Source organism: Rosa chinensis, chromosome 5 (assembly GCF_002994745.2).
Source record: "Rosa chinensis cultivar Old Blush chromosome 5, RchiOBHm-V2, whole genome shotgun sequence".
Classification (NCBI taxonomy): domain Eukaryota; kingdom Viridiplantae; phylum Streptophyta; class Magnoliopsida; order Rosales; family Rosaceae; genus Rosa; species Rosa chinensis.
Window position 1 is genome coordinate 66466885 of NC_037092.1, and position 11842 is coordinate 66478726.

The following is an 11842-nucleotide window of genomic DNA, read 5'->3' on the forward strand; positions in this document are numbered from 1 at the left end:
TGACCAAATTTGACCAAACGTTTAACCAACCCACGACAAGGTCCACTTTCCGGACTTATTACTTGAATTTGAAACATTATCTGATTCTCATTCTCTTAAAGTACGTTGCATATTATTTCAAAAAAATCAAAATAAATACGTTGCATAGTAATTCCGTCGAATTACTATGGACACCCATGGTACTAATTAGGCCATTCCTTAAGTATTCACAATACTTGAACTTTTCCACACTTCACAACCAATACTAATTCCAACACAATTTCAAATCTTTCTTAATTCGGTACTACATCCAGACTCTCACCAAGAGAGCAGGTAGACTAAATAGAATGCATCCTTAATTACGACATTTCATTCATTAACCAAATCACTGCAATAACAACAATCCAATTTACCAATTATACATATACAAAAGTAAAATGAGATTTTTACCGTTCAATGAATAGTAAAACAGTAATTTTCCGAATTTGCCCCCTATTTTCTTTGTTCTTTGACGCTTTTGTCCCATATATATATATATATTAAAAGGAAAAAACACAAATATTAGCTCAATTGGATTATTGCAAATATTTTTTTTCAACCAAAAAAAAAAAAAAGATTATTGCAAATAGAAGGGAAAGATGATTATGATCTTAAAATTTATTTGTTCTTGAATTCATGACTTTAACTTAGTAGAATTATACAGACTTTTTATCCGTTTTTATATATGACTTAAGTTTGTCAAATGTGAAATAACCTGAGCCTTTATTTAAGTTGATTTTTCAAATAGAAATTAAAAAAAAGTCCGTAAACATGGTATTATATAAATGGGTGTCTTGAGTAATTCTTAAAATTTAATTTAAAACTTTTTATGTTTATCACAGATTAGTAAATTGTTATACAGATTTTTAAAAGCTTCACTGCTAAGTTTTATATGTTGCTCCTTACATTATGTTGTTTGTATCCAGAAGCAAATGAAGGGTCTTCAACACCATATGAACTAATAAGTGATACATCAGAGGATGATTAGTTCCAACTTGAAATGTATGATATTTTAGTGAGATTTAACCACTTTCTTAATTTGTATGTAAAGAATATGTTTTGTTAGAATATCCCTTTCTTTTGAAAAATGTAAACACAGAAGTTTGATTAAAATATCCGCTCATACTCAACACTTTCATGTTTGAAATATGTTTATATTAAAGTCAAATTAAAATACAAACTTTCATAATATACAAAACGATAATATATTTAGTTAACATTTTTTATATTGTCATTTCTATCTTATTGCGTATAAAAGTTAAGACAAAAAATACAAATCTACAGCATCGCGCGGGCGAGCTGCCTAGTTTCAGCAAAATTCAAAGTTTCACAGTGAGCATACAACATAGCAACGAATTTCAGTCCAAAACGGCAATATCAATAATAGATTCATCACATATTCCACTTCCTCAAATTTGAACTCAACTCACCACAACTTGATAAACTCAAACACATAATCAGGATATTCCGATTTCAACCACAACTCCACAGTTCATCCAATCTGTCAAAAGTACCCAAAGCCTCTAACCCAGCTCGGCAACAGTTTCCCGGAACTCTCCCCAGAATTCGATCGATGTCGAACTGAGGATATCAGTGCAATCTACCCAGCAAGCTTCTGACTTCCAACTCCAAATGTGTTCAGCCTTCGTCTAACGTTGCAGCCAAGACAAAAACTAAGCCAAGGAAAGCCGGAAAAGTCGCCGGTGCCAACAACTACGTCCAAACCTGAAACAAACCCAGAACCAATTTATCTAAACTGGATCGAATTGAGAATCTAATTGTACTAGTAGGTAGAGCGTGTTGAGAGGAGTAAGTTTCATACCACATACACCCCAATCGGTAGCCTGAGTCGCCGGAATTTTCTGAAACTCGCCGCAGAAACTCAAATCTTCCGGTCGTCGATTCACCTTCCTCGTTCAATGCATGGATGATCCAAGGCCACTGGGTTGTCGGCGACAGCGAGACGAAGAGAATGATGCCCGTGCGCGGGCCGAAGATGGCCTAACGATGGAGTTACCACCGAATCTTCCTTTCGGGTTATGGATCACGAGTCTGGGTCTAGAGCTCTCGACTTCTATGGATCGTCTGATCCCACTTCCGTCTTATACCCTCAATTTAATCAGACTTGATGGCCTAGACGAGGCAGTGGGAAAATTTAATGGCCCAGATAGCACCGCATTAATGCCTATTTTCCTTAAGGATCCTTGACCCAAAGCACCAAAATAGACCAAAATCATCCCACTTACCCAGCCACCAACAAATTTTTATTCCCACAAACATAATTTAAAGTGAAATAACAATTTTGACCTCAGCTTAATTAAAAACTACATCAATGCCATCAAGTACTCTCTCATCTCTCTCTCATTGCTCTCTGATCACTCTCTCTCTCTCTCTCTCTCTCTCTCTCTCTCTCTCTCTCTCTCTCTCTCTCTCTCTCTCTCTCTCTCTCTCTCTCTTCTCAGGCTCCGCCGAACCGAAGACTCCCTCTGTATGTCCACCACCGTCGCTTTCCTCCCCCTCTCCAACGCCGTGTTCTTCCTCTTCCCCTCCGACCTGGCCGGATCCAACTCGTCGGAGAAGCTCACCCTGGACCTCTCTAGCTTCTTCTTCCTCTGGTTCTCAAATCAACCCATTCCGATTTCAGCAGCCTCAACTCGCCGCGGGACCTGAGGACTCGATCCGGCAAGGACCTCAGCTCTATTTTGCAGAACAGACAGCTGTCGTCCTCAACCGCTACCAGAAAATCTTCGATGCCTTCGAGAACGCAGGAGCGCAGATGACCGAGTCTGATATCGCCGGATTCTGCTCGAGAATTCTGATTGCAGTCTCGAACTCGAGCTCTGCCCCAATGAGACATATCGCCGATTCGAACCTTCTCGGGCCATCAAATCTCAATCTAAACTTCATATGCTTTGAGAAGAAGATTGGTTTCCATGCATTTTGAATCAGCTTTGAAGATTAGTCTAGTCTTGCTGTATGTTGTGTATGGTTTCTGATAGCCTGGGGGATTTGGTGCAGCAATAAGAGAGGGTTCCGATCATCGAGGAAGAAGAAGATTGGGTGCCCAAATCAGATTTTTTTTTTTTTTTATAAGTAACAGGACAGAATGAAAGAAATTTTTTTTTGAATGTCTATTGAGGGGCAATAGACGTCTATTATCTATTGGGAGACAATAGACGTTTTTAAATTAATAAAATCTCTTCGTTTTTTTCTTTAATCAAATTTTTATTTGTCTAATTTTGGGAAAATTAGTTCTCATTCCCTCTACCAAAAGTTCTGTTGGAGGACAATAGACGTCTATTGGAAGCCAATAGAGGTTTATTGACTCTCTATTGGGGGGCAATACATGGCTGATAGTCGTCTATTGGGGGCAATAGAAGTCTATTAGGGGGCAATAGACCTATTGCCCCTCTATTAAGGAGCAATAGATGTCTATTGGGGGCAAAAAAAATACTGTCCGATGAGATTTTCAATAAATTCCGGTGGGCGGCGGAGGTGACCGGATTCCCGCTGCCGGTGACGAGGCTCCGAGTAGGGCTAGGCACGGGCTGGGACCAAAAAAAATTTGCAAAAACCGACCCGAGCCCGAAGTAATCAGGTCGGGCCCAAAAAGGCATGTAACAAACTTTAGGATCGAGTTAGGCCCGGACAAAATTAAAACGGGCCGGTCCCATGGTTTTTTTTAGGCCCGAAAGACAGTAGGAGACCTGCCTTTCTTTCATTCTTTCAGGGAAAAATTTTAAACTTCTTCCATTTCCAAATCTTATTCTATCATTCTATGCACGCAGAAAACTTGTATCAAATTCAACATTCAACATTCAACAATCAACAATAAATAAGTTCCAGGTCCCAAATTAAATTAACACAGCAGTTCACAGGTCAAAGTTCAAACACAGAATGACAGAATTTAACCAAGTTAACATAAACATCAATGTTCCAAACTTCCAAATTATCCAAGCTTCTAAGTTCTAACTTCAAGAAGCACTGAAGCAGCAACTTGATAGCGACGAATTCCAGATATCAGCTAGACGCCTTGACATCTACCTTCAATTAGCTTTGATGGGCTGCTTCCCTGATAGAAAAAAAATTCAATACCAAACATCAACATTCAACAACATTCTTAGTTGGTTATGCTCTTCAGCTTCTGTAGAAGTAGATCTGTAGATGTCTAAAGAGGACTGAACGAAGATGATCATGAAACCATTTCTTCTAGAAGTAAGCAAACAAAGTGAGAATCTTTCTTTCTATAAATGAAAGAAAAAATAAGCAAATAAAGATGAGATTGATTGAAGCTACAGAGTACAGACCCTCTAAGCAAGAAGAAGAAGAAAAGGAGGTTGAGAACTGAAAAGTGAAAACGAGGCTGCGATGAGATTTAGAAAGAATGAGGAATTGAGTTGTTCATAGCATTTATGGAATCGAGAATCTTTTTGCTTGGGTTTGATCGGATCAGGACTGGGGAGTGAGAGAGAGAGGGAGGCTGCGACTGAGTTGTGAGATAGGCTAGGGTTTGATAGAAATTGGGATAGACGGTGCATTTAGGTGTTACTTGGGTTCATAATCCCCTGCTGCAACTCTATGGTAAGCTTGATTTTGGACGAGTAATATATGGACATATGTCGAAGTACCAATGATATCGGGCCTTCTAGTTTTTTTTTCTCACATTCTCAGGCCCTGGCCTGGACCGTTTAATAATGGTATCGGGCAGGGCTTTCAATAACTTTCAAATTTTAAAAAAAAAACCCAAACCGTCCGGTTCGGTCCTGGGCCTGTCCGAGTCGGGTTTCAGTTTTCCGCTCTATTTGCCCAGCCCTAGGTCCGGCGAAGTCTCCTATGGTTTCTCTCTCTTCCATTTTCTCTCTCTCTCTCTCTCTCTCTCTCTCTCTCTCTCTCTCTCTCTCTCTCTCTCTCTCCCCCCTAAGTAACAAAGGGGTAAGGTTAAAATGGTATTAAAAAAAATTAAAAAACAAAAAAAAATTTAATGGAGTATTAGGGAATACCTCCTTAGAATGTTTTGGGTAAGAGGGAATTAAAAAAACTTAATGGGGTAAGTGGGCAAAAAAATCTCTAAAATGGGGTAAATGGACAAAAACCCTTTCCTTAAATTATTTTCTGAAATCTCAAAATTTCAAAAAATCACAATAAATAGCTCAGTTATCCGAAAAATTTCCATGAACTCATTGAGATCGTAAATAAATAATTTATCAAAAGATCTCAATTTAAGCTCGATAAATTTTCCGATGCTCACATAAGTAACCCTAAACCTATTTAGACTAGGCACACAATATCTTGATTTCCTGCAACATTTTGTTATTTTTATATATCCATGTTAGTAGTTGATTTAATAACTTGCTATCATTTTTTGGTAGGACGAGGTGGGCTTGGTCCCGGCCTATGCACCTTAGGTACCTTGTATGTTCTAGTTAGGCAGAGAGTTTCTTGTTTTGCAAATGATCGCAACCATATAGTGGCAGCAGCATGCCTGCTCTAGGTAGGTGGAGAGTTCTTTGCATGGTCAAATAGTCACAGCCTCCTAGTAGGAAGTTGAAACTAAGTGTTACTAGTTTATATTTCGATAACAACATAGTGGGAAAGTTGATCTTATTAGTATATTATAGCTCTGCATAAGCAATTGCTTTCCGGTATGTTACAACAATTGTAAAGAAATGAAGTAGCCAAGAGAGCACTCTTTGCTAAATGATGTTTGTTAGAATACATTTTTTTAATTGAGACTCTTTATTAATAAATATTTACACGCACACACGTACAAGAACTATCACTGGCTATTTCCACTCGAGAGATATAGGCAAATTTTTGAATCTTTATTATAAGTGAAATTCTTAAGAACATTTGTGCATCATATCTTTATAGGAAGTTCAAACTATAAGACATAAGCAAGGTTGATCTTTCTTCGAAACTAATAATGGGTTATAAACTACAAAGGCTCTAGTTAAAATGAGGGTTAGCTTAAGGATTAAAATGACGGAGGGTATAGAATGGAACAACTTTAGGTAGGGCTGGGCACCCAAAACCGAAGTCTCGGTACCGTTCCGAAACCGTCCCGAAATCTGCCGGTACGGGGCGGGACCAAAATCTGAAATTTACTATTTGGGCCCGTCCCGTTCCGTTTCGTGGGAAACGGGCCCGGTACCGGTACTAGCCTAGTCGAAACCGATTGATCCAGTCCCCGTCCCATTTTAATTAATTAAATTAAATCTTTAATTTTTTATATTACTTGATTGGTTTTGATTGGGTAGTTTAGTCAAATATGTGGAAACACAGAGGAATGACCACACCTGATCAAAACATTTTGACCTAAACGGCCCTAAGCCGCTAAACGAAGACATCGATCGATCCCCAATTCACTAACTCTCTTCTCTACTCTCCACTCTCCAGTCTCCACTCTCCAGTTCTTCTTCTATTCTTCATCTAAATCTCCGATCCCCAATTTCTTTCCAACTTCCATTCACAAAGCAAGCATGATGAGCCTCAACCTTACTTTATTGTGAGGATTTGATTTTCAGCTTAAGCTTGTTCAAGAACCATCCAAGACTCTAACTTCTTAGTAAGTAGCCTCAACCTTACTTTGGGTTTGCTGGAAATTGAAATTCACAAAAAAAGATCGGAAATTTCCTGTTCTTAATCATCTGTTTCTGTCGAATTTTATTTTGAATCATATGGTAGGAGCCGAAGGAGGAGCATGTCACTCTTGGACAGTTGGACCTGCTGTTCGTGATGGAGAGCATGTTTTTGGTGTTGCTCACATATTTGCCTCATTACTGCAATCTGTCATAATCTGCAATTCGCATTACTGCACTTGTTTCCTATCATAAATTCATAATCTGCATTACTACAGTATGAATTCATAATCTGCATTACTACAGTATGAATTCATAATCTGCAATCTGTCATAATCTGCAATTTGCAATTTGCAGTTTTGCACTTTGCAGTTTTGGCTGTTTTGCTCATATTGTCCATCTTCACTAGTTCATTTCTTCTTTTCAAGAATTCTTCAATTCATTTTAATATTTTACATTGTTTGATTTGGTTTAAGGCAAAATTGATTGTGTAGATTTATAAGTTGCAGTGCTAAGAGGACAGCTGCATCCTAGAATGATTGAAATCTGGAAATTTTGGATGGCTATTAAAGTACTCAAGTGTGGGAAAAAAAGAAAAGGAATCGGGTATCCCGAATTGGGCCCGGGCTCGACCTGATCCCAATCAGTTTCGGTACCTTCGGTACCAACTTTGAAAAAACATTGTCCCGTCCCGTCCCAAATAAAATTTTCGGTACCGGACTCGTTATCAGTCAATAACCGGCCCGTGCCCAGCCCTAACTTTAGGTATGTCATGTCATCTCATATTAATCATAAATTTGTATTGCAAATTTGTGTTTATTCTAATAATTTAAAACCCGTTTGGATGTTTCAAGCCCAATGGGTTAGGTTCGTTTGTTTGTTGTTGCTGGGCCGTGATCCCATTCAACCCCCAATTCTCTCTTATCTGTTACGTTTCCGTGGGAAGAAATGACCCTAAAGGCCTATACCCTACGGCAATTCTTTGAGTTCATCAAAACTTTATCCTAAACCCTAAAGCTTCACACTTTACCCATTTCCTTGTTCATCATATAAATCGAGCCCTCAGCTCCGTTAGGGGCTTACCATCACTGAAGAAGAAGACGACGGCGACTGGGTCGCGCCAGAATGTCAAGGTCAGACTCTCTCTCTCGCTCCCTAAAGTCTATTTCGCCATCACTGGATTGGAATCGTTGTCTTATTGCTGTTATTATTCGTCTCGCATGATAGAGAATCACATATGGTTTTTAGAAATGTTGCGTAGTTACAATTGTTTAGGGTTTTACTAGTTTGAGAAAAAATTGCATATACCCAAGAAGAAGGAAGTTGCTAATTGATTTAATTTTGAATCCAATGAAATTAAAACAAGAACACAACACAAAGATTGTCTGTCTCACTCTGCATGTGTGGAAATTGCAGAAAGAAATTGGAATCTGAAGCAAAGTTTGACACTTTCCCTGAGGAAATCCGTCAGGATATCTTTCTTAGACTACCCATTAAGTCTTTGATCAGGTGCACAGCTGTGCGCAAGGCATGGAGATCAGTCATAAGAAACCCAAGCTTTATTCGCACCCACCTCCACCGGACACACAATTCCAATGAACAGAATGACACTCAACTCTTATTGATCCATGGTTTTGCTAAAAAGGCTTTTAGCTTTGATTACAGTGATAGTGAGGATGACATACAGGAGCTTTACTCTTTGTATTATGATAACCCTGCGTTTGACGAGCACTGCAAGGTTGAAGTTCCAACCATTGAGTTGGCGAATGCATGTTTCCGTGTTGTTGGCACTTGTAATGGGCTGGTTTGCCTTGCAGATGATTTAGGGTTATATATGAACACCTACATATTATCAAATCCATCTATAAGAAAGTCTGTGGCCCTTCCCGGGCCTAATGTTACATATTGCACTCATGGTGGGCATGTAGCTTCTATTGGGTTTGGTTTTGATGCTATGACCAATGACTACAAGGTTGTGAGGCTTGTCACTCTTTTGGATGAAGATTCACAAGATGCCCTTTGTCGAACTGTAGTTGAAGTATTTTCACTAGCCACAGGCTCTTGGAGCATGCTTCCTGATGTTTCTCCTCGGTTTGAAATGGATGCACGCACTCCCCAGGCTTTAGTTAATGGGGCTCTTCATTGGCACGCAAAGCGGCGGAAAGAAGATGATTTTTACTATTTCATTTTGATATTTGATGTCAGCAGGGGTTTATTTCATGAGACCATGATGCCAGAGAGTTTGAAATGCGATCCGGAATTAACATTGCAGTTGTCTGTTTCTGGAGATGGGAAGTCCATTGCTCTGTTCAGCATGTATTCTAGTCATTTTTGTGCTGATCCTTTTTTTGATATCTGGGTAATGAATGAATATTGCATCCATGAGTCCTGGACCAAATTGATTCGACTCCGTCCACATGGGGCACTACATGAAGTTCTTTTGTTAAGTAGTTTGCTCCCAGAAGCATTATGTTTCAGGAAAAGCAGTGAAGTAGTAGTGTCCAAACAAAGTGATACATTTTCCTGTTCCAGGCATTGTTATTGTCCTGGGTATGAACTATTTTCAATAGACCTTGGAAGCCAACAATTTAAGAGTCTTGGGATTTGTGGATATAGTTATTACACTGTCAATTCTTATGAAGAGAGCCTCGTCTTACTGGACATGGACAATGCAGTTTGCTACTGAGGCAAAGAACAGGTTAGGTGATTTGAATGCTGATTTTCTGTGGGTTTATCAATTTTTCTTTTATTTTTGTATGCGTATGTTGCTAATCCTTCATGACACCATCAGATTTTAGCAACTCCAGCAAAGTTTGATCGGTATGATGATGTACTACCTTTAAGCTAAGTGATATTTATGTGTGCTTAACAAAGTTTGATCTATAACTTTTGCCTTTATTGTTGCGTTGGTTCTGTTAGGACGACTTTGAGGCTTCTGTGTCTAGCCTCTTGGGTGTTCTTTCCAACTGCTGCTGCTGTTTTTTTTTTTTTTTTCCTTTTTGGTTTCTTGTTTTTGCTGATTGTCCTTCTTGCTTATGGTGCCTGAAAACACAATTTTGTTACTAAATCTAACTCAGCGCGGTGAAAGCTTAATTTTGAATACTTATAGTTAAAAGTAATTAAGTAAAAACAAAAAAATATTGTTCATGGATAAGTAGATGTTCGGAAACAAGAAGTTAAAAACAGAGTAGTAAAAAACATTGTTATACTGGTGCTTTTATAAATGCCTGTAATATCTACTTGGTATGACCTTGAACAAGTGGGCTGTGGAACTGTTAGATCTACTGTATTGAATGTTGTATATTGAACAACTGATAGCATAGTTTATTTTCGGGTGCAGAATTGTACAATAGTACATGCAATCTACACTTTTTCCCAAAGTTACCTTTGTTTTGTTTTCATCTGACTTGTAGTGCCGTAACATACCGACTCAAATGCTCTGCGTTGAGTAAAATAGTTGTATTTGGTTGCAGATTTAGAGCAGTAACATCCTCTAATTTGCTGGTGTTCTACAATGACGTGGGACTTCTTATCCGAATTGCTGAGGGACCTTTCATCTGCATGTTATGTGAACTTCAAATTTCATGTAACTTTGGAAGTATCAGTTACAAATTTCAGTTGGTCTTGTAGTTTGAAGTTTATTGTTAACTTCAAATTTGTCGAGACTATGGAAGTATCAGTTACATTTTCATTTGGTCCTGTAGTTTGAGACTGTATATTGTATAATAATTCACTGAATTTCCTCAACAGTTAACTAATTTTCCTGAACAAATTCAGAAATTCTGGTGTTCGCGTGTATGCTTTACTTTTGTCAATTGCCATCTATATAGTCATGCACTTGGTTCTCTAGCTGATTCAAGGAAGCAATTTCCTGAGATATACATGCAAATTCCCAATTAATAGAAAATGTAGTATCAGGACCTCTGTGAACTTCATGAGATTTTGTTTCGCCTGTTACATAACTGAAATATTTCTTTTGGTATCATATGTCTGATATTGATTTCATTTGAGTTTGAGTAATGTTGCTAGTGTTTACCACTTTCAATCAATTGCATATACCCAGAAGAAGAAAGCGAAGAATGTCTCATTATGTGTGTGGTTTTATGGACTTATCAATACTCGGTTACGAATGCTGACAATTTATGACAATGATTTAATTCCTTGGTCATTGAGGGTGCAATCTATGCTTGGGCCAATCATAATTAGTCCAATTCCTATGAGGATAGAAAAACCTTTGTGAGAAGATACTAGTTCTGTTGCCAATATAACTCCGTGTCTAGCTATCAATCCCATCATCTAACATGTATTATTCTCTGCCTATAGACATAGCCTAAAGGATAGCTTAAAGGAGAAGCACTAAGGTCGACCTTGTCTGCTACAGGTTAACATTAGTTCCTCCATTACAGTTTGTGTTCTTACATCGAGTACAACATACTTATTGCAGCAAGGAATTGATTACTCTTTCCCTACGGATATCAGCCTAGATATGTTGTTTACACTACCCATCAAGTCTCTGATCAAATGCACCTCTGTGTGCAAGTCATGGAGATCAATCATAAAAAATCCAAGCTTTAGTCGCACCCACCGCAGCCGTAAACTGAATTCTAACAACCAGAATGGCACTCAACCCTTATTGCTCCATGGTACTTCTGGAAATAGAAGACTACGCTTGGTCCAATACGTTGAGTTCAGTAAAAATGAAATAGAAGAGTCTTACGCTTTGCTTTATGATAACCCTGCTTTGATAAGTACCGCAAGGTTAAAGTCCGACCTTTTGATAAGAAAATAATGTGGTGCAATTCATGTTTCCGAGTGGTTGGAACTTTTAACGCTCTGGTTTGCCTTGCTGATGATTTATACTTCTTAATATCGAATCGGTGACCCTTCCTGAGCCCATTGTTAGATGCGAGACTCATGATGGGTATCCTGCTTCTGTTGAGTTCAGTTTTGATGCTATAACCGGTGAGGCTTGTCACTGTTTTGGATGATCATTCAAGGCTTTTCAAGCGTCGAACTAGAGCTGAGGTCTATTCACTAGCCAAAGGCTCTTGGAGCATGCTTCCTAATCTTGCTCCTCTCTTTGAAATGAACTCATTCACACCCCAGGCTTTTGTTAATGGGGCTCTTCATTGGCAAGCACAACGTTTGAAAGAACGTACATGTTTCATGCTGAAATTTGATGTGGGCGGCGAGCCGGCGAGTCATTTTCTGAGATAATGATGCCAAAAATTTTCAAATGGGACGTG

The 11842-nt window shown here is 38.7% G+C and overlaps 1 protein-coding gene across 4 annotated transcripts; it reads left to right on the top strand.

Annotated features, from left to right (window-relative positions):
• Positions 1-7556: 7556 nt before the first annotated feature.
• Positions 7557-10421, top strand: LOC112201695 (F-box protein CPR1). 4 transcript variants are annotated; one of them, XM_024342609.2, is made up of 4 exons: positions 7557-7729; positions 8013-9294; positions 9388-9416; positions 10070-10376. In XM_024342609.2, the coding sequence occupies exons 1-2, from the start codon at positions 7722-7724 to the stop codon at positions 9280-9282; spliced, it is 1278 nt and encodes a 425-aa protein (XP_024198377.1). In that variant the 5' UTR covers positions 7557-7721; the 3' UTR covers positions 9283-9294; positions 9388-9416; positions 10070-10376. The 4 variants fall into 4 exon arrangements, with proteins under 4 accessions (XP_024198377.1, XP_024198376.1, XP_024198375.1 ...); XM_024342608.2 differs by having other exon boundaries at positions 9388-10421; XM_024342607.2 differs by lacking the exon at positions 9388-9416.
• Positions 10422-11842: the final 1421 nt, after the last annotated feature.